The sequence below is a fragment of the Cheilinus undulatus genome, linkage group 8 (assembly GCF_018320785.1).
Source record: "Cheilinus undulatus linkage group 8, ASM1832078v1, whole genome shotgun sequence".
Lineage (NCBI taxonomy): Eukaryota > Metazoa > Chordata > Actinopteri > Labriformes > Labridae > Cheilinus > Cheilinus undulatus.
In genome coordinates, this window is record NC_054872.1 from 13,244,706 (window position 1) to 13,272,696 (window position 27,991).

Sequence of the window (27,991 nt, forward strand, 5' to 3'; positions counted from 1 at the left end):
TGAGATCTTTAAAAGACTAATACCAGCATTCATCAGGCAATTGTAGCAAACGAAGGGCAAGGCTCCCTGAGTCATCTTACCTTTTTTAAACTCTTTTTTTATTGATGTTTTAGTCTCATTGAAGCTAAACTGCATATTCAATTATTTTCTTGCATTTTTTAAACTTCTAGCTCTACAGTCCACAATAATACATAACTAAATGCCAATCCTCAATCTCGAGTGGCTCAGTCTCTAATGTGTCTTGTTATGTTATTAATCAATCGTTTAAATCAGGAGCATATATTTATTTACAGGACCATTTAGCAGGGGTGCTGCCAGGAATTACTGGCCCTATAAATAGCCTCACATTAGGCCCCACAACCAAAAAAATAATCTAGACAATTGCATGTTGGAACTAAAAGTACTTGTGAGTATAGATAATTTTGAGTGTTTCAGTTTGCCAATGTTATTTTTCAATTCTGACAATGTGAACAAGATTTTATAAAATTAATGATGATTAGAAATTTTAAAAAATAGACTTTGATTTTTGTTGCCATAGGATCAAAGGGGTATCAATATGGGTTGATTTTTATTAGAATCATACTGAATTTTGTAATTCTAGTACTGGGACAGCCACTAATTATTTGATTAAGAAAAAAAATGAAGATATCCCCATTCAGCTAAAAGACCTTCCTCAGATACGTCCATAGCAAATATATCTGACTCGAATGTAACTTTCCTTGCAAAAAAAAAACAAAACAAAACAAAACAAAAAAAAAAACAAGAAAAATCATATTTTTCTCGGCTTGGAGTTGCACCACAGCCTGGCTTCAGACTGTAGATCATCCCTCTCACAGACCTTTACTGGGAGGTGCTTTGCTACATTCACTGTAGGCAGACTGGCCTACAGTGACACGCTTTATTAAACATTTTTAATCAGGTTTTGCAGGTCAAGTTTTTAACTTTTGGTAACCTTAACCCTTACTCTTACCTAACCAAAACTTTTTATTCGATTTTATTTTGAAAGTTTTAGCTTGTTTTTCCATTGTGACAGATGCAGCGTCTCACAGTAAAAGTCTGCAAGATGGGACGTCTAAGAGCTGTAGCTGCAGCCAGATTTCTCTAAAATCATCTTGACCTTCTCCCCCATACAATCCACATGCACATACCAGTTAGGTCTGATGATGAGGTTGCCCCAGAAGAAATGGAACTGATGAACTATTTTCAGAAAAGTTTTGATTACTTTCAAAATACAGTGTTTTGATGATGGATTCACAAAAATGACTGCTGTAGTTTATTGCATGCCTCGCAAGTAGTTGGCCGTGTGACTTTGAATTGAAAAAGCATGCACTTGTGCACATACTCATACTAATCAAACATACAAACATTGGCTAACTTGTTTATATGGACAGGTGAATAGTTTGGGTTGTAACCCCAAGTGTCCCAGGACTGCAATGCCAGTAAGTTTGAAGGATCATTGGCTAGGAGTGAACAACGCAGTTAAAATTCCAGAGTCCACCATTGTTGTTGCAGTATACCTACTCATGCTAAGCTATTGACTGCAACCATAGCATGCATGTGTGACTCCAATTTCAGAGAAAGCACAGATGGTTAGTGTTACACACTGGCAAAAACTGTGCCATTGTCTAAGCTTTCCAAAATGCAACAAAAGGTTGTTTGCAGCCTCAACAGGTTGATGTTATGTGAAATGGAAATACAACCACAAACAATCCTGTCTGATGTCATTTTTGTGTCCAAGCTTTGGTCAGCGACGAAGACTACTATTTTGGTCCAATAGTTGTTACAAACATCAGAAGGTAAAGGGCCACCACATTTAAAAACCTATAACAAACCTAAAATATTTTTTGTCATTTTTGATCCACCTAATCTCTCTGGACCAACAAACTTTTATTCTGAAACCATGAATTGCTGAGTAATGACATCTTTGTCCTCACATTGACCTTGCAGGTTTGACTTTCCTTCCTGACAACCATAGAGCATTTTTTCCTTTCATGAAGTGCTATGTTGTGCACAAAACTTCTACTGACCTAAGAGAGTTTACTGTAGTATTTCTGAGAATGGAAAATATGATTCACATGCCTAATTGTGAAGGTCGCCTTGTGAAATAACAGCCGCATTTTGCAGAATTTCTCCTTTCCAGTGTTGTCGTCTCCTTCCTGTTTACATGGTTTAAGTCTGTTTTCTGCTCTAATACCTATATACCCCTACTACCTTCAGTGGCAGTATTTTGGTCATTTTACACACAATTTCACGCGCATTACATTGTTGTCAAACGAGGACCAAAGCCAGCAGACCAAAGGGGTTCCCCCATAACTGACCCACAAGGTGCAGCTGCTTTCCACTCTGAAGCACCTGACCTCTGCCAATCTAATGACTGGTGAAATTGGAGAAAAGTGGATCCGCTTCAAACTGAAAGGCCTCTGTATAAATTATGACCTGACCATGAATTTACTGTGGGTTTATAGCCAGGAAGTGAGTTATTCTTGGTGTATTACAGGGAAGGCATGAGCTGAGTTGACCTGTGGGTGCAGGCTCAGGAGAACGGCATCCAGTAAAGTCTGGTTTTATCCTTTTATCAAGGCTCCAGCTGTGTGGCATTGAGTCTGAAAATGATCTAAAGACTGAAAGGGATGGCTGGAACATCATCCAGACTTTTACAATTGTGCAATATTTATATTCACAAGGAAGACATCAAGGTTGCTCTGCAGGGTGTGTTGCAGAGGGTCAAAGTAAGACTGGTGCTTTACAAAACTTTAGGTTGAATTTATGAAGTGAAAAATAGGTAGATAGATGTTTTGCTGCTTGTACAAGGTCTTTGACTTTCTATGCACAAAACTGACCTGACATTCATCCAGATAGATCACTATTCTTGGGTGGCATTCCTTACAACCTGCCACTGACAGGGCAATGAAAAAGTGTCTGATCTGAGGTGCTTTCAGACTGACACCCTTGTTCAGACAAGTCTGGAGAAAGGGTGGAGGCCACAGGACAATCTAGACATCTTGCTGTTATGAATACTGATATGATTCAGCAGAGTCTTTTGATGCAGAAATGTGCCCAAGGAAATGGTTTCCTAAATGGTACACTTCCCTGTTAGTCTGTACATCCAGACTGAGCAAAAGAGGTCAACTTTTAGTGACCTAACCACCAGGCCATCTGCAACCCTTAATGAATCTTTCAAGACATGTTTATGTTCCCCTACCCAGTATAGAGGGATGTTTCTCTTTTGATGGGCATTGACTACGGCTGTCAAATGGTTAATGTTTTAATCAGTGACTAATCGCTGAATTCTGATAGTAAATCAGGAATAATCACAATTTCAAAAACACCATCATTTTGCACACAAAGTTCCTAAATCTACATGGAAATATGAAGCAATTCCTACAAGTATACTGAGTTAGGAAAAAAATGAATGCAAAAAATGTATGTCATGATCCAGACTTAAAGATTTACTATTCAATTAGTGCTGCACTGCTTCTACTACTATAGGCAGATCAGCCTAAGTAGTGGACTGAGGTACTACATAACTTAACCCTAGGGGGAAAAAGGAACTTATTATGGATCTGGATCTCAATCTAAGTAGTATTTTTTACCAAAGAATGGTAAAAAGTTAAATGTGTGATATTACAAATTGTATATACATTGGCTCCACTAAGATGTTTTCAAGTTTTTTACAGTGAAATGAGGCATTCAGAGGAACAACCGTATCACATTAGAATTGCAAATATTAATTGAGATGCATACAAAAACAATATTTTTAAACTATAATATCACGCTACATACATTTTCAAATGCAGACTCTTTGACCACAGCAAACCTGCTGGTATGTTCCTCTGTGCACCATCTCCAACCTCCCTAGCAGGAGGTGTGGCATCCTGGCTTGTTAGCTGTGCTGTTAGCATTAGCAGTGCTGGCTGTGTCTAACATACTGATGTGCTGCCTACTGTCTATGGAGCTGTGAGTTACTCAGCCTGTTATCCCTAAAAAAATGTTTGAATGCACTGTGGACTCTACAATCCTTCACTAAGAGGAAGTTTTAATCAACATATATGGATGTTTGTTAAGTGAATATTACATGAAGAACTTCAGGAACGGTTCAAAATCCTACATTTTGATATCTGACACCACCTAACGTTAGAATAACCAAAACAACAGCCAACAACAGTTGACTGACACACATCATTTTACTGATCTGCATGTCGATTTTAACCTTGCAAAGCAAAAGGTTTTGGCCAGATTCCATGTCTGTCATCAGGCAGATCCATCTCACAAAGCTCCAATCTGAAATGACTGTAGTCTGGGAATGGACTGAAACAATTAGGGCCATGTGAGGAGAATGAAGCCATAGTTACGGATAGTACGGATTTAGTTGTGCTGCAATCAAGTAGCAATGGCAACTGCCAATGTAGTGAGTAGCTCAGCTGTAGCTATAATATAGTTGCAGATTTATCAGAACTGGGCAACATTACTTTATTACGAGAAGAGTAAAGACCCTACACTGAAAGCTTTTCTTGTTGGGAAAGGTGTTTTTTGATCTCCTTTGACTGACTTTGGCATAAGTTTGCAATAATTACAAGAGGTGTTGAATTGTTATGCTGGCATACAATGGCTACCATTAGAGCCATTAGCTCAGATGCAGCTACAGTGGCAGTTTTACCAGAAATGGACCATATTTCTTTATTAAAAAGAGATCAAGGAAACACGCTAAAAGCCTTTCTTGACAGAAAATATGTTTTTGTCCTTCTCTTGACCAACCTCGGCATGAGTTGGATGCACCTACTACCTCAATGATAACTGGCATTAGCAACCATTGCAGGCCATGTGCTCTGATTGGCCCATTATGAACAAGATAGACAGAACTTTCATCCAATCACCCTGCAAGATTTTTTTTTGAGGTCCTGCCCTGCCCTGACACTGTAAGTGATCTCCTGCCCATATGGATGTGAGACATATCCCATTTCACAGGGATATATAAAACAATCCAACTGGCATATCAGGTTGACTCAGTTCTAAAATAAATATAACCAGATTCACCATGTGTTTGAGTCTAAAGACTGATGCCACAATTTTACTAACTGTGTTAACCAGTGACTTTAAGGCAGTTGCATATTTGGTTGTCTTTATAAACATATCGAAAACTTAGAGAGCCCTTTTGTTTAGTTTTATGACGATAAAGGATTTCGATTTTTGGACCACACTAGACCAGTTTCTGATGAATACTTCACTAGTTTAAGCCCTCATATTAAAGCCTTCAGCAATTCACACACAAACAAATGTCATGTGTGCTTTCGTTTTTCCTCTGTGAATTTAAATCACTGTCATCAGCAGGTAAGTACACTACAAATAAGCGAAAGGCTGCTTTACCTTGAACACCGTTTCGTTAATCTTTTTAATCTCAAACAATAGTTTCGAGCTCCTGAGTGTACAACAGACTGGAGAAGACAATGAAATAAGCATCAACATACAGTAAATGTATTTCAAATCAGGAACTGGTCTGAATAATGTCCTAGTTTCTGACCTTACCCACATGGGGATTAATCTAATAAAGCTGACAGCCTTAGTATTGACCCATCAGTTTCCCAAAGGAGCACGCACAGAAATGGGAATGGCCGAGGGGTGAAGAGTGCTACGCCCTGTAACTAGAAGGAGCCTCCTAGAAATAGAGCTAATATGCAGTAACATTGATTCATCTCATTATATTATAGTTAATAGAGGAGATACTGTTAGTCATATGTCTAATCTCTCTCCCTGAAGCAGGGGTGGAGGTTGACCTCATGCTGCCACAGTTCCAAAACTTTGAGCCAAGATTATGCAGATAGACAAAAGGCAGTCTAGACACACCGCTAGAAGTACAATACATCGACCGATTCATCTGATGTTTAGACTTGCCCCAGGTAGAGGTGTTTAACCAAGTATAAACAGTCTTTGAATGAGCTCTGATCACAGTCTGTGGGGCCGGCTTCCCTTGAATCCAAACATTTCAGCCTGTTGCTGAAACGACTAGAGTAACAGCCTCAGGGTAGTGTTTCTTAGTGTTACAGATTATACTGTAGCTCTGAATTCTCTTCATCTTGGCTGTGAGCTCAACCAGCCTGAAGCAGAGAAGAAGACCAGACTTTTCCTCGCTGCAGCCCAGGCTGTGTGGTGCTGCCGAGCTCCAGGCAACGCTCCAATCCCACCAGATGTAAAAACTATCCAGCTCACCAGGGAATTCCCTCACCTCCCCCCATGAGTCAGAGTGAAGGCTTTCCCCAGCTCTCTCTCTATGTATGTCTGTCTTTATTTTCCCTGCCTGTAGCCCTCATTCCATCCATGGAAAGCAGGGCAAGCCAGAACACACACTGCAGTAGGTGCGCCAGGTATGTCCTCCAACTCCTGTGCCAAAAAGGTGGTTTAGGCAAAGCGTATCATTGACACAACCTCAACACAATAGAATAACAGTGAATTTGAACCTAGCACAACAATGCATGAGATGGAAAGTCTGATGAAGGCCATGACTGTGGCATTGTGAAGGGAGAAACAAATTAAAATAGTAAATCTCAACAGTAATCAGTGCTGAAAAGATGTCTACATTACAGCAGGAACCAAAAAAATGGACTTGATGTTCCCAACTATCATAATCTGGCTAAAGAGCAGCTGATTTAGTCTCTTCTTCAAGTCCTGATAAATCCAAAAAATGAAGCGCTGTTATGCTGACTCATCCAAGAGAGGAATAAATGAAGCTCATTTTTAAAAGTCACATGAATAGATAAAATCTATTGCCAGGATCCGTGAAAATTGACCAGACACATGGCATTTCTCCTCTAAACCAATTAAAACCAGGGCAGGATTTGATCATTTCAATGCCTGAATGTCACTAATCGAGGTCACAGAGATAATTTCGAAGGAAATTTTGTCTGTCGTCCTCCCCTCCTCTTCCTCTTCCCTCTACCTTCCCTCTTCCCTCTGAGGGTCTTTGCTTTTCCGTTTCACCCCTCTGTTGGGAATCCCTTATGAATCACTCACTGAAAACACTTCCTACTGAACAACGCAAACAGGCCTGCAGGCTAGCAGCGATGGTGCACACACAACGCTCAACAACAAACACACAAATGCACATGCAGAAGATACACAAAGTTTGCATCAGTCACCCTGTGGGGGACAAAGAGGAGCAGTGGGGATGACGTGGCATCTGAAAAGAAGATGTAATTGTCTTTTTTCAGGGGTCTCCCGCAGTGGCAACAGAAACCATTTGATACTGGGGAGGAAGGGGGAAGATAGACATTCAACACAAGTCAGAGAGGAGAGAGGAAGTTTAAAGTGGCAGGTCAAACCAACAGAGCAGATATGATTCCACCGTAACTCGGGTTCATGTTTTACTTTAATGTAGGTTTTGAAAGGGCTCCCCTTTCAAAAGGAAATGGGAAATGCCTTGATGGGCTGCAACGTTGGGGGTGTTACGAGAGTAAGCTTAGGCAATTGAACCTGCAACCAAAGGCAAAAAAACCCCCATCATCCGTCGACCACCAGGGAGGAGGTTTACTTCTGCCAAGAGGGCCAAATCTAACAAATATCTGAGGTTATTTGTTTTAACAGCAGTTTTTTTAGATAAACTGTTGACACTGCTGCCATTATATTTACCCAACACTTTGGATGGTTGGAATCGAATCTTACGTGTAGCTAACAGGGGTGGAACGGTACAGAAAAATTTCAGCTCGGTACGTACCTCAGTATTGAAGTCACGGTTGTCTATGTTTTTGGTACGATGATTGAAGCGGATAAATAAAATCTAATTTAAAGTTTTAAATTAAATTGCATCAAAATAGGCTGAATAAATCACATTTAAATCATAAATATGCTGCGACCTCCCTCCAAAAGTTCTTCAATGATTAAAAATATTAATAAATACATTTTTTAATAACTAGCTTATTTTCATATTATGTTGACATATTTATACCCATTCTTATACACTAAAATTTCCCAGCTAACTTGAACACATCATCATCACACAACCGCAAATTAGCTTGTTAAGTATGCAATTTAGCATCTTTTTGCCGATTTCAACACGGACTTCAGGACTGGACTACTTTTTTAACCATTGGGACCTACTACAAAGTTTGGAAGAACTTTTCACAGCCCATCTTGGAGGTTAAAGAGGTTAAAGCCATGTGAAATCTGAGGATAACTTTACCTATGACACAGCTGCAGAGTCCCTCTCTCACTCCTCTGAGGCTGATAGTTGAAGGTAAAGTTAACATGATTCACAGAGCCAGAGCACCATTTAAATGAAGCCGGTGGCTCTTCTAACTCCACATGCGCCATCACTCTTCTTCGTTTGTTTTTGTAACTGCTCCTTCTTCTGTTCTGACAGTTGCTGGCAGCTTTTAGGCTCATTGCCGCCACCTGGATTGAAGTGAGAACTTAACTGTTTTTTAATACTCACTGAGGCGTATTCATAGTATTACTGCATGCGCCGAATCGTGACGGCCGTACCGTGATGGTACAGGACGAATACAAATACCGTTACACCCATGGTAGCTAATCTGGAGACCAGTAAGAGAATTCCTGGGGGCCAGGCTGATATTAGGGCCACAAGAGCAAATGTACAGTAAATAGATTATTCAGGATACTGTAGCAATGCATGGGCTCATTGTTTGAGTAGCGTTCCCCTCACAACTCCCCTTCTCTTTCTGCAGTTCCCTCTTTCCCACTACATCTCCCAACAACAATAATCTGTGCCCATCAGTCAAACGGTGTGCTCGGTCATGGAAGTCTGTCAATGGTTGTTTCAAAATTCAGTGAATTATGTGTTGTTATATAGCTTAATATATAGGCTACAATAGGGATAATTTCTGTGCAAACAGTAGCTATGTTATAGCTACAACTGAATGAACACCCCGTTGCAGCAGCTGCTGCCCCCCACCCAGTTTGCTGCTTACAGTGAGAGTGAAGATGTGCCCACTGCCAAGCACAGCCAACACCTCCACTGGGCAGGTGGGATTCAGTCAGTGTCAATATATAGGTCTATCTGTTGTATTTGAAAAGTGCTAAGAAAAAAATAATGATTCAGTGCTACATAAATAAAACAAACTTGGCTTAAAGATTATTCAGGGAAAATATCTTAAGAATCGAAGACTTTTGTAAAGGTTAAAAAAAACAAAAAACTTGTAACTCTTTGAAACTCTATAAAAACATCATGAATATAAAAATACACAAAAAACCATGGCAAGTTTATGGTATATCCCATGGTAAGTTAAAAGCTAGTCTTAATTACTCTAAGACTGTTTTTAGACTTCATTCCTGTGTCAGCAGCAGTGTCAGGACACAGGAGCATACCTAGTGCAATTGTTTCTGCAGGTAAAACACACCCGGTAGCTGTGTGAGCATTTGCTTGTGATCAAATTACTAAAAGTAATGTTAATGCTTTTTGAATTTCTTAACTGTAGAAAAGTATTCTAATAAATACACTAAAACCACAATTACATAACTCCAGACCAGCCCACTTGTGAACTAAAGTTGGCTGGTCTGAGCCATGGCACTCCAGGGCTGAAAATGAGTCCTGGCCCTCTATGTTTTTATGTATTTTTGTGACGTGGATGGCTTGTGCAAACTTCTGTTGCAAATAGAATTACACCTTGGAGATAATAAATACTTTCTAAATCTAAATCTAAATTTTAAGGAACATAGTTGTTGTATACTTTCTTCCTTTAAAAATAATAATAATAATGACAGTCTTTAAAACAAGCCTGAATGTACAGGATGACATGATCCACTAAAGTTGCAATGATTTCTGAGGGACTAGTTAATGCTTTTACTTTTCAGAAACTGCTTGTGCAATAATGCCGTCCATTATATACTGAGTTATATTCTGCAGGGAATCCATAAACCGCTGTGTGTTTTTGCTCTAATCTGCTGTAACCAGACATAAATGTATGCATGATTTATAGTCTTATTTGTACCATTTGACTTGTGTGTTGTACGTGATCTCTGGCTCAATTTGGAGGACATGAACTCCATAAAATAATTCAGTCAAGTTCAACTGGGACACTCAAAAAAGCCTCTGTTGCTCTTTAGGATTTGTGGAATTTTCTGGAAGGTGTTTATTGGAGTCAATATTGGAAAGTGCACAGCCATCCTGACCTTTAATGCCAGCTACAGTAATGGCTGTCACCACTGTGGCTGAAGCAGTGATTGGTGTTGTGCTGTACAAAGAGCTCGGCTGTACGCGAGTCTCTGACTGTGAGTAGTAATTATTGCGGTACACAGATCTGTATTTTATGGGTGCTTTTAGTCGTGAACTTTTTCCAGAGGAAAATAAAACCAATGTTATAGAATAAATCTGTAATATAATTATAATTTTATTGGTTTCTTTTTTCCTGATCCGAGTCTGGTCTTTTTAAATCAACAATCAGAGAAATGTTAACTCCGAGGACCTTCATGAAACAGCAGGACTCTCTGATGAAAATGCCAAAGGACAATATTGTGCAGTATATTTGGACATAAGTACTTTTCCACGCTCATACTTCCTCATAGATAGTTGCCATTAGTGAGTGATGTATGTGCTCATGTGTGTAGAGTATGCAGCTCTGTCTGTAATGGGCTTTTTGACTTCAGAGACCCTGGAAGTGGTGGGTCATTAAAGTTTACATAAAAGCAGACTAAGTAGTAGACAGACAACCTTTCAATCGCTCCCTCCCTCCTTGTGGACGCAGCAGAGACAGAAAACAAACCACTGAAATGTGGAAGGCATGCACCAGCGTGGGGATCCCGCTCGCCCTGGGCTTCACATCGGCTAATGTCTTTACCGGGTATCGAGGATAGAGGTAAAAAGAGAGGAGGATGAGGGAGTGAAAACAGTAAAAGGCAAACTAGACAGAGAGGAAGAGAGAAGAGGTCAAAGAGAGGGAAATACTGCTCAAGAGGGGGCAGGAGTCTCAAATAGCAAAAGGTGGTGAGGCGGAGGTGTTGTGTATGAATGGGCTTTCCTCTCCAGGGGGATCCCCCTCCATGACTAAGTAAAGCCAGGGGGAGGGAGACCCCATGTTACCCAGTCCATCTGCCTCCCCTCACCCACCATTGCCTCTCTATTAACCCCTCAGCTGCCTTAGTGTGCACTTAAAGCAGAGGGATGGATTAGAAAAAGTTTGCAAATTACCAAAAAAAAGAGCAGAGTATAAGTGATAGTGTGGATCCGAGAGGGCAAATCAGCTTGTTCACTTGTTCTTATGATCAGGGTAAAAGGCAGAGTGTTGCCAAAACCCTGCAAAACTGTTTATCTTTGGCTCAGAAAGTGAAAAATATTGTAAGGAAATTGAATTTAAAGCACCAGCTTGCTCATATGATAAAAGTGATTGTTAATACAGGAATGTCGACTTTCTGAAAAATCATTCAGTGTTCATTTATGCTCTCAGTAACTGGTTGAAGCTCCTTTTAAAAAAAAATTACTGCATCTATGTGTTATGAAATGGAGGCAATCAGTCTGTGGCACTGCTTCAGTGTTACGAAGCCCAGGTTGCTAAGATAGCAGCCTTCAGCTCGTCTGTATTGTTGAGTCTGGTGTTTGTCATCTTCCTCTTAACAATTCCCCAGAGATTCTCTGTTGGGTTCAAGCCAGGCCAGTTTGTTGGCCAGTTAAACACAGTACTGCCATGGTCAGCAAACCAGTTTCTGGTAGTTTTGGCTTCACTGTGGACAGGTTGAAGTCCTGCTGGAAAAGGAAATCAGTATCTCCATAAAGCTTCACAGCAGATGGAAACACGAAATGCTCTAAAATATCCTGGTAAATAGCTGATGGCATTGACTCTGGACTTGACCGACAGCAGCAGATGACATGGCCCAAACCATCACTGACTGTGGAAACTAACACACTGGACCTCAAGCAGCGGATAGTTTTCTGAAGGCTCATCCCTGTTGCTTGTGAACCTTCCCATACTGCACTTTTCCCTTTTCTCTCCAGTTAATTTTCCATGGATATGCTTTGATACCACATTCAGAGAACAGCCTGCCCTTTTAGCAGTGACCTTCTGTGGCTTACTCTCCTTGTAAAGGAGGGCAGTGATTGTCTTCTGGACATTTGTCAAGTCAGCAGTCTTTCCCATGATTGTGGTTGTGTGAACTGAACCAGAGTGAGAGAGCGAAAGCTCAGAAAACCTTTGCAAATTGGACTTTTCCATAATATTCTATTTCAAAATAGCAGATTTTTGATTTTCATGAGTTTCAAGCTGTAATCATCAAGATTAAAACAAAAAAGTCTTGAAATGTTTTGCTTTGTGTGCGATGAATTCATAAAAATGTAACTTTCTGAAGTTAATTATGGGAAAGCATGAACGTCTCCATGCTTTTCCATTTTTTAGATGTACATGTATATTTGAAAACTGGGGAAAACTTTATTTTCTTTTATGGAAAACTGTAAAGGTATTGCTTTACTTGACCGCAGCTTTGAATTAGGGGGTCCATTATAAATTATCATCACTTAGAAAATTTGATCAGTTGTGTTTTCATCATTTTTCACTCCTACACAAGGAAAAAACATGTGGCTGAAAAATCTCCCTTAAAAGACAGTCTTTTAATGATAAGTCAGGGACATTCAGGCATAGCGAGCGTCTGCTAGAATGGGAGGGGGAGGGAGCCACAGTTGTGAAAGTACCTGAGAGGGTTAAATGTCAAAAAGTGAAGGGTTCATAGGGACAGAGACAGTGAGGGAGAGAGGGAAAGTGAGAGAAAGAGACGTTGCACATGCCCTGGTTGTGATTCATTCCTTAACTTGTGGCGAGCACCAATGAACAGGCAATGGAAACTTCAGCAAATGTAAATACGCTTTGGTTAAAAATATAGTGCTTTAATGCACACCACATGTGGCTCTCTGGCAGGGCTCGCTCTATTTTGACGGGAGGAGAAGACAGAGGCAGGGAAGAGGGAGAGAGGCATTTGAAAGAGATATAAAGAGGGGAAGCTGAGCGGTGGTAAACATGGTGTGGCGACGGTAGCTTACCCTGGGCTTTCTCCACAAACACCACCTTAGAGTCAGGGAGGAAGTTTAGGCCACTGAGGAGCATCATTTTGCCTCCTGTTGCGGGGGAGCTCTCCACACTCTGCTTCTCCACCAAGGGAAGCTCCTGAGCTGAACGCTGGGCTGTTGGAGGAAAAAAATGCACATATTAATAGCCTATACACTGTGTGAGCTCACTGCCTGATCTCCGTCCACTCCAAGAAGCAGAAGGCCAACACACAGCTCATAAAACAGCAGTTCTTAGTTAAGTAAGCAGACTTATCAACTTTATAAAGATGATTTCATGACCCTAGTTTGGAGCTTCTCAGCCAACAGCTGCTTTATAGATGACGTTGAGGTAGATTATTGCACAAACCATGTTGTAATACTCATCGATTCCACTAACGAGCCTCAAGCCAATCGCCTGTCTCTGAAGAAGCCTTTGGCTAATGGGACTGATGGCCAGATTTAAAGTCAGCCACATTGAGGCAGTGCATGTATCATTCAAATGCTTAATTTTCAATTTAGCTATTAAAAGCAGAAAATCTTTAGATCAATCTTCTCTAGAATCAACTCAGGTTCAGATCCACTCTGGACTGCAGACAGTAATACCAGCTCCATCTCTCCATCTGACTTTAATTGGCTTCTTCGGGTGCAAATAACATCACACCTATACACAAATGAATAACAACGAAACAGAGGTTCCTTTCAATGCGCTCACTCAACCCTGCCAAAAACTGAGGCTTGCAAATGACCTTTGAGAAACCTGTGCTAATGGGGAAGTCTTACCACAATAACTTGTTCACTCAGTCATAAAATGCCAGCTGGGTTAGATAACACGTGTGTCTGGCATCAAGCACAATGCATCTTTTACTTTGGCAAATAACTTTGATTGTATAAAGCTTGCAGAGTGCAGAGGCCCTGAATTTGGTCCAGCATGAAGTAGCTCAGTTTATGGGATTACTACAAATGATGCCAGCTTCTGCTTATGTGAAAGTGAAAGAAAAGACATGCCAGCTTTTAGATTTTTTCTGAGTGCTGGTTTGTGTTACTTACAGCATTCAATGGGGTTGGAAGCCACCTGTAGAGACACAGTTCTGCCATTGGGCTGGTTGATGTGGACCCGAAACACCAACCGCACACGGGTGTTTTTACGTCCAATGTCGGTCTCCCCTTTACGGAGCTCGATGTCTGAATTGCGCAGCTTCAGGATCCCAGCGCAATCAATTCTGGTAAAAGGGCAGAAAATTTAAACTTAAAAACACATGAAGAACATAAACTTTCATCTTTAAGATGGTGGAAATATGGTGCTCTGTGCTGCAAAAAAAGCCCCAAGCAGGGTCAGATTTTAGCCTGGCACACACTACAAAGTTTTTTTAAATCTTACTTGATTTATTTCATGAGATATGGTAGCATATAATGACACATTAACAGTTTTGTTGTTGTAGTGTGTGATTTCCAAAGAATCACCAACACAAATTCATTCAACTACAACTAGAGTTTCCACTCTACAAACTCCTCATCTTGCAGCTTTACAGTAATTGAGCTAAATGCTGCTAGCTGTAAGCTACCTGCTACATCCATTGAGCTTGTGATTCCAGTCCATCCCTTTCTCTTCTCAGTTTGATTGTGGCATATATTACAGCAAACGCTGAGTGAACACTGCCACAAATCAACAAACTAGTCCTCCATTTCTGACATCCATCTACCTGTGTGATTCACGGTTCCTCTCCATACCATGGCTGTGTTTGTTGTTCTTCTTCCTTTAGTCATTTTGCTTCTTTATTGGCTTTTGCTCAGTTTCACGGAACAATCCTGCTCATGCTTTTTCAGCTGTCCTCAGTGTTCCCTCTACACAACAGGATTACTGATCATAAATATTAGGGTTGGGTATTGTTAAGGTTTTTTCTTATTTTAGTGCCAAACTGATACTTCTTAATTGTTGTTGGTGCCTAAACTGTGCCTGACTTAATACTGTTGAATGTTGGTGGGAGGATGAAAGCTGTTTCAGTATCATTAATTATTCAGAGAAAAATATTTTAAAGATACCAAAAAGGAAATAGGTGTAACTTCTTTATGTATGAGGCTCAAGCAAAATTCATATCGTGGTGTTGCATCAGAGACAATTAGGTAAATGTGTCAGTCAGTGTCACAGTGTTGGGAAACTTTGCCTTTCCTTTTATTTGGAGTTTTAGGGGTTGCATTGGAATGGCAAGGAACCAATGTGAAGCATTAATATCTGTGTTGTTATTCAGTCAAATAGGTATTGGATTAGTTGGTACATGTGCCATGTCAGCTGGCTTGTAATATGTGCCAGGCTCAACGCAACACAACACTGTGCCCCTGGCTAAAAGCTCTGCAGTGCCCCTATCTGCCCCATGAACCTACCAACACTTATTACCCCTACTACCACAGTGTTAGCAATTAAAAACACTAGCATAGAGGCCAGTCAGTGCTTTAATATCCAAGAGACATCAAGAGTACATGTCCAAATATTCAATCTAGCTTTTTGAATTTATGTACTACTTGTGAAAACACATTAGCATCATCAGGCTATTTGTGGACAGAGGCAACAGGTGGTACTCTGTCTATTTAAAGTCTCAGGTGTTGGTGACCTATTGCTTCCATTTAACTGGCTCACTGCAGGAGCAGCGGGGGCTGCTTCACCATTGGAAGCTGCTGCTGGGGCATTCTCTCTGTCCTCCTTGATAACATTAGCAGAGCTAACATTAGCTGAAGTGAAGAAACAGCCTGATTCAAGTATCTCAGGTTTTCAACATTTCTGATGTCCCTGTCCTTTTGTAGTTTCCATTTGGCACTGCTGCCGTCCCACTTTCTCTATTCTGAGTGTTGCTGACCAACACCAAGTCGATTGGTATGACCTTTGACCTTTGTCGTACAACAGCTAACCAATGAATACGGGCATGTCAGCTTGTAATTGAGAAAGTCTACAGTGGTACAAACGGAAAAGCTGAAGTAAAGCAATATGTAACATGAATTTTTGGGTTATTTTCCCACAGCCCTTGGCCTTTTCCAGATCTCAGGCCCCAGGTTAATTTAGCCTTGGCCAGAGTCTGCTTGTATCGTTTTCATATGACCAGTAGGTATAGATTTTATGAAAGTCTCACATGTATGCTGGTTTGATTCCATGACTCAGAGTTGAAACCGAGAGTAGCTGCACATAAAGACCAGCAGCAAAGGTCCCTGCTGGCATTACAGATCATGCATTGGAAGTTCACTGGAGCATGAATTTGTGATATTCATCGAGCATATCATCAAAGACAGCATTGGACATAAATGACTTTGAATGACAGTGTTAAAAGGTCATGGCAGTCTAAGAATTAACAGTTCTCTGGAGGAACCCTCTGGAGCAAGCACATCAGCTTCCATCAGCAGCAGTCTGTATACACAAAGTCAATTTACGGCTATCTGAGAGCACCAAACCCTGTCCAGTCACACCATTTGAGCCTTACACTTCATGCATTTAGAGTTTTAAACCTCTGTTAATCATTGCCACATGTCACCGTAGAACCTTAACTGAGCTGTCTGTTTTTATTTCATTTCACAATTTGGGAGGTAAAGGGATGAATTTTCTTTTCCTTGTCTTAGTGGAAAAAAGGCATTAATTTTCATACGTAGCCTTTGATGAATTTAAATAAAACAAGTGTGGCTGGTAAAAAGTGAGGGAATGGAAACGTGATATGGTTTGGCATTTCATTATTTTACATGGTAGGTTTTTTGGCACCTTTCCTGGAACATGGTAAACGTCAGGTTTTATACCGTGCTATTTCTTCCCCTTGTCTATGGTTTGGACAACTTAAATAAATAAGGAAAATAATATGTAAGGCTGACTTTTCACTTCTTATCAGCTCCCCACAAGGTTGAAGTGTCCCACTGCAAATTTAGTCTTAAAATAAAAACAAGATGATAGACATTATAGATGAGCTGCAGTCTGCTTTTATGGCCTACATAAACTGAGATGTCGGTTAAATCTTAGCAAGGAAATGTTTGGATAAAAAAGGTAATATATGATATGTTACCATGCCGGAAATGCAAAAATACCTATTTTAGTCATAGCTTGAATGTTAACCACTAACACTTTTCTCAAATGATTAGGCAGTACATATTTAACAATGCATTGCAACACAATTATCTGCCTTGAATGAGATGAAACTACCTTGATTGGGGGAGAAACACAAATCAAAGCTGCTGGAAAGTTTGCAAGCAGAGCTTCATCCCACACAGTGAGCAAGTGATTGATGGCAGAGCAATTAATTCTGCGTTATCAATACGACTGTTAAACAGTTCAGTGGAAAGTAAAGTTTTTATTCCTATTTGACCTTTAAGAGAGTCAGAAGAGAGAGAAAAACATCCTTTCCTGTCTTTAGCAAGTGTGCTTCAGAAAAAGGGAGCAAAAACTTCCTTCTCAATATATTTTAATAATATCACATTCGTCCTAAGGGACACATTAAGTCCAGTTAATGTAGGGGCGCCTGTAACTATGATACAATACACAGGATTTTGTGGTATTGTTGAAAATGATATTGCAAGGCAGCACAAATGTTTAAGTCATCTTTGCTTGACCGAAGAAACCGAGTGTCGAGTCAGGAAACTCATATGTCCTATGAATACATGCAAAAACGTCTGCATTAAAACAAAGACAAAAAGAGATGACATTTGGATTCTGCTGGCTAAATTTTAACAAGACTGGTAAACTTAAAATTTAATTAAAGGTACAAGTTTTATGTAACCAGCATCAAAATACAAAGGTTTTGTTCATAGCACAGAGTTCTGGGACCCGGGCCAAACTAATACAGCTGCCTATTCTGAACTGAGTCTCACAACCTGCTGCTCTGCAAAGCTGAAGGGATTACGACAAGTCTGGAGGGAGGATGTGAGAGGCAAAGGCCAACTTACCTCAGCCTAAGCGATGCTAATGTTTTTACAGGTAAACCAAAATTATAGCATCATTAGGAAAGTACATCATGTTATTCCAAAACCCTTTGCTTTTACAAGAGAAAATGTTTAATTGTGACGTAACTTAAAGATAAAAAAAAGTGTACAGACAACCAGCTATTAGCAGACATTATCAGCTTGTTAGCTCATTTTGTGTCTAACACAGTTGTTAGCTAAGTAGCACACTGGGGGAAAAGTTATGGTGGCACAGATTTGCTACTGAGCTGGCTAAACAGGTTTTCAGCATATGTAGATAGGTAGACTCTATTCATTAATTATTATTTTATCTCAGTTTATTTTAGTTTTTATGAACGTTATTGTCAGCAAACAAGCAAATTCAAGCCATTAAGAGTGTAATGGTAGAATGAACTGCAACAGACCTAGCTTAAAATATTTTTAGCTATATTTGCCAGAAACAAAATAAAAGCAGAACTTGTTATCCAGCTCGTCTTTATAAATACTTTGCAAACATGCTAATTTGATAGGTACTGGATATTTGTTTTTGCCCAATTTGCTACAGAGCTGACAGGCAACCTTTAAAGGTAATGTTTGCTATCTCATTTTTGAGCTCTTTGGTAAGCAAACAAATTCAATAGTAATTACAACTGTTGGCATGAATTTGGTACAAAGCTAACCCACATTTTTTTTTGTTTAGTTGGATAGAAACATAAGAAAAGCTTGTTAGCTAGCTCATTCATGGTGAACACTATTGTTAGCAAAGATGCAACCTCATTTCAGTAATAAAATTTAAGTAAGACCAAATGGCTACAGAGTCACCTCAAAGTGTTTTAGCTGTATGAGAGAGAAGTTAAACTGAAATGGACTTGTTAGCCAGTTAAACCTGGTTTGGTTATGTTAAACCAATCGCTACAGTCAGGTTACAATGTTTTAGCAGTATTAGATGAAGAGAGGGACTTGTTAGCTAGCTCATTTTTTTGTTGAATGTTATCATTAGCAAAGAAGCAAAGTTGAGCTGTGAATATAAAGCTGTTAGCACAAATTGCTCCAGAGTTAGCTTACATTCTTTTACGCCAATTTAATGAAAATAAAAAATGGGGTACTATAAATTATGCTTAATCTTGTCATACTTAATTGTCCTTTTGGGATATAGCTTGGTATGTTTGTTGACCAGTTGTTAATGTGAACAAATTTATATGTCACAGACGACAACTTTTAAAAAACAACTATGAAGGTGTCATGTAAGAACAATTATCTTCTGCTCCAGTTTCAGGATCCAGATATTTGCTGTGCTGACTAACTGGAACATTTGTAATAGCTTCCTGAGATAACTGCACTGAAAGTCAACATTGCTAATATTATGATTAGCAGCTGGGCCTTTCCTTCTTAAACAAGGTAAAATGTCAGCTTAAAAAATAAGTCTTATATTTATTTAAGCATAAAACCACATTCAAGACATTGTGCATTTTATTTATTTTTTTTTAATTAGCCTTTTAGAAAGTTATCTATTGTGAAGTACACCATCTTTTAATGCACATTCCCACTGCCAATACCTGTGAGCCATTGTGCACCCTGAAACGTTGGTGCAGTTTGTCTGCAGTTTAATGCATTTAACTAACTGGCAAACATTAGCTCAGGTGAATGTAATTGTACATGTGGACAATATTTGTGCAAACATATATAAACTTCCACCAAGGACTCCAGGTTGAACTTTTAATCTTAAACCTAGCCTAATGCCTGAGATTTCCTGCACACATTGTTCTGAACCAACTTTGAATTCAATCCTATGTACTTATTTCACCTCCTCAGAAATCATGCATCTTAAGGGGTTCAGACATAGCATTATTGAAGACCTCTGTAGAAAAGTGTGCTGTACCATACCTATCATCAAGTATTCTGTTTGTATAGCACTAAAGAAAAGAAAAAGGTGCAGACAGAGAGAAATGTGCATGTTTATGGAGAGTGGTTTTGAAAGTAGAGGTTACCAATGAATAATTGTGGAAAGAAAAAGATGTATGCACCACTCTCCTAAGGTCTAAGAGCACTCACATGGCTCTCATGTTGTTTTCAGGCAGCAGAGGGATCTCCAGAACTTTGGTGTTGGATTGCATGACTTCATGGCTGGCGGTGGAGACGGTTTTGCCGGTGATGCGATGGACCTGGTAGAAGGCATGTGGTCGCAGGAGGCGGTCGTCTGCGGTCCCAATGAACAGCTGCAGGGTGAGCGGCTCGCTTTCCATGTAGCCATAAAGCTGGCGGGAGAACAAAGGGACCCAGGTGAGAAGAAACATCAGGTTTTAAGACCCCCATCTCAGGCAACCCCTCATTTAGGAAGCAGAGATTGAATGCACATCAGCTACTGATAGTTAAAGGGGCCTTTAATGATAGCTTTGGCATGGTAGAGGGGCTGCGAAAATAAGCCCCTATTCTTTGTTTGTTTTTTGGTTGGGTTGGAGACCCTATTTCTGTGAACTCTGCCATTCTTTTAAAAGCTTGTTATATGTTTCTTTAGGGGACGACAAAAAGTTTGAGATGTTTCTGAGGCTGTCAGGGGTAGGGATCTTTTGGGCACAGAGACATAGAGGCTGATGGGAGCCTGCTTACAATGACTCAGTAGAAGCGACCTCACAGAGAAAACAAGGACCCAGGACAGTCTTGTCAGGTCTGTCTTGTTACTTCAGCAGTTTTGCAGTTTTTCCTCTTCATTAAGAAAGGTCAGCCATTTTCCCATATTTGGCATGAGGGGACATATCATGCTTTGTTTTCTATAAGGGTTCTATTATAACAATTGATTGAAATCTTAAATTATATATATATATATATATATATATTATTGAACTTGTTGCCTATTATTAACATATTCAAGGCTTTGATAATACCCCTCAAGGACACTGAATTTGCATGTAGTATCTGAAAAATATTTCTTTTTTTGTGTTTTTTAACATTATATTACAAAATCAGGTTTTTTTCACTCAAACTGGTGTTGAATGGGTTAAATTTTTCAAATGTATCAAAATTTGATATTTATGACCAGGTCTGATATTGATTAAAAATCATTGCAAAAGAACTGTTTTAAAAATTAATGTACAATATTTTTTATGGCTATCAATGTATGGCATTCACTTGTGCCCACAAGCAACCTGACTGTAACAATTTATTAAAATCTTAAAATTGAAGGAAAAATACAACTGCATAAAAATCTAAGTTGTTGATCATTATTATAGTGGAAAAATTCACTATTAATCAATTAATCTTTTACACTATCTGAGGGTTGAAATAACAATTTGGTGGATGGGTGATGCTTATGGTTTTTTTCATCACTTCATTTGGTATATGCCTCCTACAATGCCAACAATTTCTCTCATGTTTGACCATAAAAACAGGTTAGAGTTTGCTCTACAGGTCAATAATTAATCTCTTATTAAAGTCAGCCATATAGTGTGCTAAATGCCAGCATTAAATTTATAACTGATGACATACTGACATTTGTTTAAGCCCACATTGTTTGCAAGTGGCTGATCTTTCTCAAAAAAGCTGATATGGGCCAATACCAATGCTAAATTAATGCTGATGATCTGTGCATCCCTAGCAAATAAATATATATGATATACAAATCCATGCTACTGAAAAACAAACATACAGCCATCAAGGCATAGTAATCAGACATCTTTACATGCACAGTTAGCTGCCTGCAGACATAATGCCCCATTTCTCCAAAGTTAAGGGTTGAAGTAGTTGTCAAATTCAGCAAACTTTACACCTGAATGTAATAACATCAAAAAACTTCATGGAACTTGGCATGCAGATGGGCTCCCGCCCCTTTGCCTTTGGGTAGTTATGAACATGCATTATGATTTCCATTAAAGCTCCGAGACTGTGTCCCACTGTGATGAAAGAGACTCCTGTATCAGAACCACCACTTCAAACAAGTACCACTTCCTCTAGAAGACCTCCATTAGCAGCTACTGCTCCAGTAATAAAAAGATCAAATATTTTAAAAACAGAAAAAAACTCCATTGCAGTGCATAGTTTGAAAAGTACTGTTGACTTTATGGTCAAAGACACTTCAATTATAAACCCAAAACTGACAATTTACATTTGGCGTCTTGTGTCATTTACTGACCGTGTCTAAAGTATTTGGTGTTTAACCAAGTGTGTAATGATTTAAAAATGTGAACACACAGGCTGGTTTGCAAATACCAAAATGTGGTAAAGCACAGCTGATACTTTGTGTGATTTCTGCCCAAAATAATTTGCCAACCAAATGTGGATTCTGGTGAAAATGACTCTTCCACTGCAGACCTCCCAGAATATGCACGCTCTTCGCTGCAGTCATATGGTCAATTTGGCGGATGTTGGTGCAGGCTTAGAAATCTCTCCAGTTCAAAGGCTGGCAGAAATCTGCAGAATCTATCTGGCTCATGCTAAGAGGGGAAAATTTTTCATTATGAGGGCCTCTTTTTGCTCACCTAGGTAGCTACTTGACCACATATGAAATTTAATGAGTGATCACTTAGAGAGCAGGCTTTACTTTGCCATAGCATCTAAAAAAACATCCCACAAATTGTTCAATTACCCAAATGCACCCGTGATCAGACTAAATTTTTTAACTTCATGAAAACAGTGGCCCCATCAAGTGGAATAAAGGACTCTTCATTGTTTATCCAACAGACTGAGTCATATAACAAAATGCAGACCACATGTAACCTATGACATAATCTGATTAATGGGTTTATAATTACCTTAGTGAGTGCGGTCAGGGATGTGGGTGTGAGGAAGACGAAGGTTAGTGGAAGATCGGAGAGGTACGTCATTAGGAGTCTGTGGAAATTAGAGCTCCAGTGTCATGGACACCTCAACTCTTTGGTTTAGAACAAATTTGTCTGTATCAAGTATTCAAAGATGTCTGGCTGGATCATAAACATGAAGATTAAATACCATTGGTCTGGACTTGACGACAGGTCTGTTGGATTTGGGACAGAGCAGAGGATGTATTCTTTCCCTTTCCAGTGAAACAATTCACAGTCCTAATTATGTGGAACAAAAATAGAATCTGTCTGGACGCTGGAGGAGAGCTTTTACCCATATGTCTCAATAATGTCGCTCTGTGCTTTTTGATTTAGATATCAAAGGGATGCAAACGAAGTAGTAAAGCTGAGACTGTCATTCATCTACAGTATGACTGTCCTATTTTTCGCTGCTCCACATCTAGCAGCTGTCCTGACCTGTGAGCTAGTCACACATGCTAGTCATCAGTGAGTTAGGCCGAGGTCAGGAGCTTCTTGAAGTCTTGGCATCCCATGGGACCACTTCATCTATGCAGTGATCTCACCAGCAGACCCCGCTCTGCTTGTTATATTTTACTTATGGTGTCACCAGAGGTAATTATCCATAGCCACACATGCTACCAGTTACTTGTGTTATTGACTCATGAGGGCTCTATGGCAGAGCATGAGGTACAAATCCGTAACACTGGAGCGTTAAATTGCATGACGTCCCCTCATGATTCAATAAAAGGCAGGCAGCCTGTGCTGCAAAGTTGTGTCGTCTGTCACTTTTGCCTCAGTACACTTCTTTGGGTTTCTTGGTGACCTCCAAACATTACCTCAGACGCCACGTGGCTGCAAGGGGGCCCACAAGAGAGGCAGCAAGGAGGGGTGGTCTTTATCCCTTCACTTGTCCCGCGGTAGCACACGCTAGTGGTGGCGTCCACGCTCAAAGCCGTAGTGACCTCATGGAGGAGAGGAAGTGATTAATGAGGTCAGGTAGTCCTCTTGGTGACGCTGGTCTTCCCAGAAGCAAAGGATGGCGGTCTAGTCCCCCCAAGGCGACCTCCCCCAATTCCTTTACCATATGTGCTCCCTGACCCTCTCTCTTAGCTTCTGCAGAGCTTTTGAGATGCTCACTGATATAGATACCACAAGCAGAGCACCAAACTTATTTCCTTATTCTTTATCCTCTCAAAGGTATGATAAAAACAAGTTAAGACTATTTGTACCACCAGGGTCCCCACACCTAAGACTACCAAAAGGTAAAATTTGCCTGCTATTGGAGTTGGTTGCTTTTTACAGGGAGCACTAATCAAGAGCTATTTCTAACTGAAAATTTTGTTAAGATGATTAACAAGGGATTATTTGTAATTATGTGATCCTGATGACACGCTATAGCCAGTTGGGGGGCAGGAAGTGAAGAACAGCTTGAATGGGAATGGAGGAAAGTTAGTACTTTTAAAGCTCTAAACATACCAGTATGATGAAATTATCATCTGAGATTTTCTACATACATTAAATAAGATCCCTAACCTTGCAAAGCAGATGGATTCACCCATTTCTGTGTTTCTCACTGGCAAATCCATCTTGCAAAGCTCTCGTCTGAACAGTTTGGGCCCAGTTAGAAAGTGACAGGACCAATCAATGTCGAGGCGCAGTACTTTCGGGCGCAGCGGAGTCATGGCGTAGGCAAGGAGCAACAAGAGGCCGGTGCAATAATGGCTGAAGACATTAGTGTGGATGCTGCTAAAGTGCCAGTTTCATCAGAACTTAACACATTTATTTGTTTAAAGAAGAACAAAGAACAACATTGAGTTGTTTTCCCTTCAAAAATGACGAAAGTCATGTACTGACATGTCTAAAGTTGCTACGGTTTGCTTTATGCAGTTCTCTATGGAGTTTATTCCTTCGGTAGGGGCGCAACTTGTTAGCGGCTACGTCAGGTGTTTTGTTGCTCTGATTGGCCCGTAGAGATGTGACAGACAGACAATCACCCTCCGAGTTTTTTTTTAAGTTCTCTGCCCTTTCCCAGACGCTGTCTATGAGTGGTCTACCAGATGGATGTGCCAGGTTATAAGATCTCTACACTTTACGTGAAAAGGATTTTTTACCACAGGTTAGCTGATTTACCTGGTGTGACAATGTCAATATCACAAATTACTCAGCCCTGCAGAACTTCAAGCACCTAGCATTATCTTGCCAGATGAAGGGAATTATGAATCTTGAGGAGTCTGTGCCTCTGTAGCATATTAAAAATTCCTCATATTGTCCTAAACATGGTTTTCATGCAGCTTGATGTACTGTGTGATATACTAAAAATTGCATAAATCTTGTGGGGTAATCGGCAAAGTAATGTTGTGCCCTTACATATGAGTCTCTTCAACAAAACAGCTCTTTAATGTGTACCACAATAGCTAGCTCCCATTTGAATGAAAGCATCATTACTTCTGTTTTTTTGTCGTTTAATAAGCATTTCAAAAGCCGACTTGGTGCCAAAGGAGGAACCTTTTGGAGCCATCTCTACTAAGTTGCAAAATGATCGGTATCTCTAAAAGAGACAGATTTCCCGTCACAACAAGCAATGCCGGAGTTGCAATGCAATTTCATGTGCTTTTAAATTGACTTCTTTTGTCTAAATGTGCTACTACTATCGGGACACAAAAGTTGCTATATAATGTTTTTATTTTTGCATTTTTAACAGTTGGCACAGTCGGAAATATGGTTGGATATCATTTGGGTCATTTTTTCAAAAGGTGCCTAAACGATGCCTGAATCAGTAAAGTTGGCAGCTGAATAAAAGCTGTCTTGATATCTTAAACGATAATTAAATAAGATGTAAGATAACATATAATTATAGGAAAAAGGTGTAACTTCTTTACATAAAATATTTCATGCCTTTCCTTCGGAGTGACAAGGATCGCACTGGGGTGGTGAGGTGCCAAAATGAAGCACCGAAATTTGTCTTGTAATTTGATTTAGTAGGTATTGGATGTGTTGGTACTAGTACCATGTTGGTACCACTTTTCAACAGTCATCCATAGTCATACACACCACACAACATGGCATTTTGATAGAATTCCTCTATGCAGAAATCACTTCTTGCCCCCCATGTGGAGTTTTCCACTGAGGCATGATGCCATCTGTAAACAACCTATAGAAGTGGAACTGGATAACTGTCGGATGATTATCCATCACTTCCAAAATCTTAGCAGGACTGATCACTCAGTCCTCAAACTTCCCCATCATCAGTCTTGTTCACCCCATGCACTAAGCATATGGTATTTCTCATACATGAATCTCTTTTTTGCCTGTGGTATCCATGTCGAAGATTAGTCTAAAAAAAGACACAAGGTATTTCTATAGCAGTGCCTATTAAGTGTATCTGCTGGAGGGCAATAAAACAGAGCAAAAATGAATGATTTTTTAAGGAATAAGTAGCACCAACATGGCATTTAGGTTCTATATAAATGGCTATTTTTTTTACTCTCTTTTTTAACACCAGGTGCTACATAGCAAACTTTTAGGAAAAGTCAAAGACTAACAGACTGTGATATTTTATAAACACAAAGCTAGACACGATTGAAAAAGAGCTTCAGGTAGGTCGGACCTGATGGCTGTTCTAATGTTAAGATTGGGCAGTGACGGAGCCTTCATGCACACCTGTGACCTCAGCCTTGTGTTTGTCCAACACAGCCTGTGCTGTTGAATCAGGCAGCTGCTAATTTTGACCAGATGAGTTTTCCTAGCTGTAACTGCAGCTGTATTTGGCACATGTTCGGTATATTTTTTCTGAGCTAATCTAAACCGAGTTTGATTCAGGCTTGATTTGCAGCTGTTTCAGGGTGCCAACTTCTGCCACTGTGTCAGCTAGATCCATTTACACCTCCTACCGCAAGCCACTGTTGCAGAGGCCTTTTTTTTTGTTAGTGAAGGCGTAAGTAAAACATTGTGGATATGGCAGCTGATGCATTAATTGTGTAATTGAATGCAGCTGTATTGTCTGGGTCAGTTCTGATGATGTGGAGGGGTGTTGGGGAAAAGAGGGAAAGGAGGGTCCATCCCACCCACTTTCCACCATTTATCTCTGAATGCCTGTGGACCATGGCAGATCCATCATCAGAATTGAAAGCTTGTGAAACTGGTCCATTTTCCCTCTGAATTATCTATTTTTAACTCAGTGAAGTTCAGTTGTAATACGCAACTCTTAAAAGCTTTTTCCATTAAGTTTTTTTCCCTTGATTATTTCTCTAATAATACCATTTTTACAACTTTCTGTAACTTTCTGTAACACTTTCTGGCTCTGGCCAGGATAGTTAAAAGAAAATGATTTCAAAAGGCAATGTTTAAAAGGCATTTACTGGTAAATTAGATGAGTCTGGCCTTACTAGAAATTGAGTGTGAATACACTGCACAGGCCTGCGGTGTGCTGCCTTCTATCGCTCCGCAGTGATTTCATCACTGCCTGGAGAAATGTCATGACTCGTAGAAGTCCACGTGGCGCAGAGAATTGGGAAATCGGAGAGTGAAGAAGACGACTGGAAGCAGCAGAGGAGAAGCGGGGTTGAAAAAAGGGGGAGGAGAGATTGAGCAGCAGATTCTGGCTTTTTCCCATTATCACGCTCCCCTCTCTCTGTCAAGTGCTGACAGTCACACAGCCAGTCTCTGCTGTACCCAATTAAACGTACACTCGTCCGAGCTGTCTCCCCTTCCAGACTTTACTCCATCACCCTCCTGAACTGATGATGTCTCCAGTGCCTCATATTGAATGCATAAGGCTACATATGCAATCCTTTAATGTGCAGCTATGAAATCTCCCCATTTACAATCACCAGAAAAAGCTTGAGGTTTGTTCTTGAACTGCCTGCTTTACTGTTATGTCATTGAGGGCATAGTTTCAAGCGCAAGCCCATGTCTAGACCAGTGAGGGTCCAAATTCCATACAAAGGAATGATGCTTACCAGCAGAAATATCATCTAAAAATATGGAGCGTTTGAGTAATATGGTACATGAATGATGGCTGCACCCCCTTCTATCATAACGACCCATTCGCTTTTTTCTTTATAAATATGTGGGCTGTCTGGTCATCACCTCAAAGCAGCGAAAATGACACAAATCTTATGCCATTTTTTCCACTTTCTATTAACTGGCAATTAGTGGTAGCCCAATACCAGTGCAAGGGAAGCCCCTCGGATGGAGAACCACCGTTTAAGAGTGGCATAACTACCCCTTTGGGCAAGGAATAACAGCCTTGACTAAGCTCTAACGACATAACAGAGTACACCAAGCCTTCTGGATATCAAACAAGAGGCGGCAGTGGATTTAATGAGCAATTAGCAGCTAT

At 40.0% G+C, this 27,991-nt stretch overlaps 1 protein-coding gene across 2 annotated transcripts in view; it reads right to left on the bottom strand.

Annotated features, from left to right (window-relative positions):
• LOC121513106 (nuclear factor of activated T-cells, cytoplasmic 1-like) overlaps positions 1-27,991 on the bottom strand; it is a 106,159-nt gene that overhangs the window by 55,761 nt on the left and 22,407 nt on the right. For both annotated transcript variants that reach the window (XM_041792625.1, XM_041792626.1), the window contains exons 4-6: positions 19,931-20,133; positions 14,024-14,196; positions 12,971-13,111 (exon numbers count right to left, since the gene is read on the bottom strand). In XM_041792625.1, the coding sequence (XP_041648559.1) occupies positions 12,971-13,111; positions 14,024-14,196; positions 19,931-20,133 (517 nt within the window). The remainder of the gene's footprint in view (positions 1-12,970; positions 13,112-14,023; positions 14,197-19,930; positions 20,134-27,991) is intronic.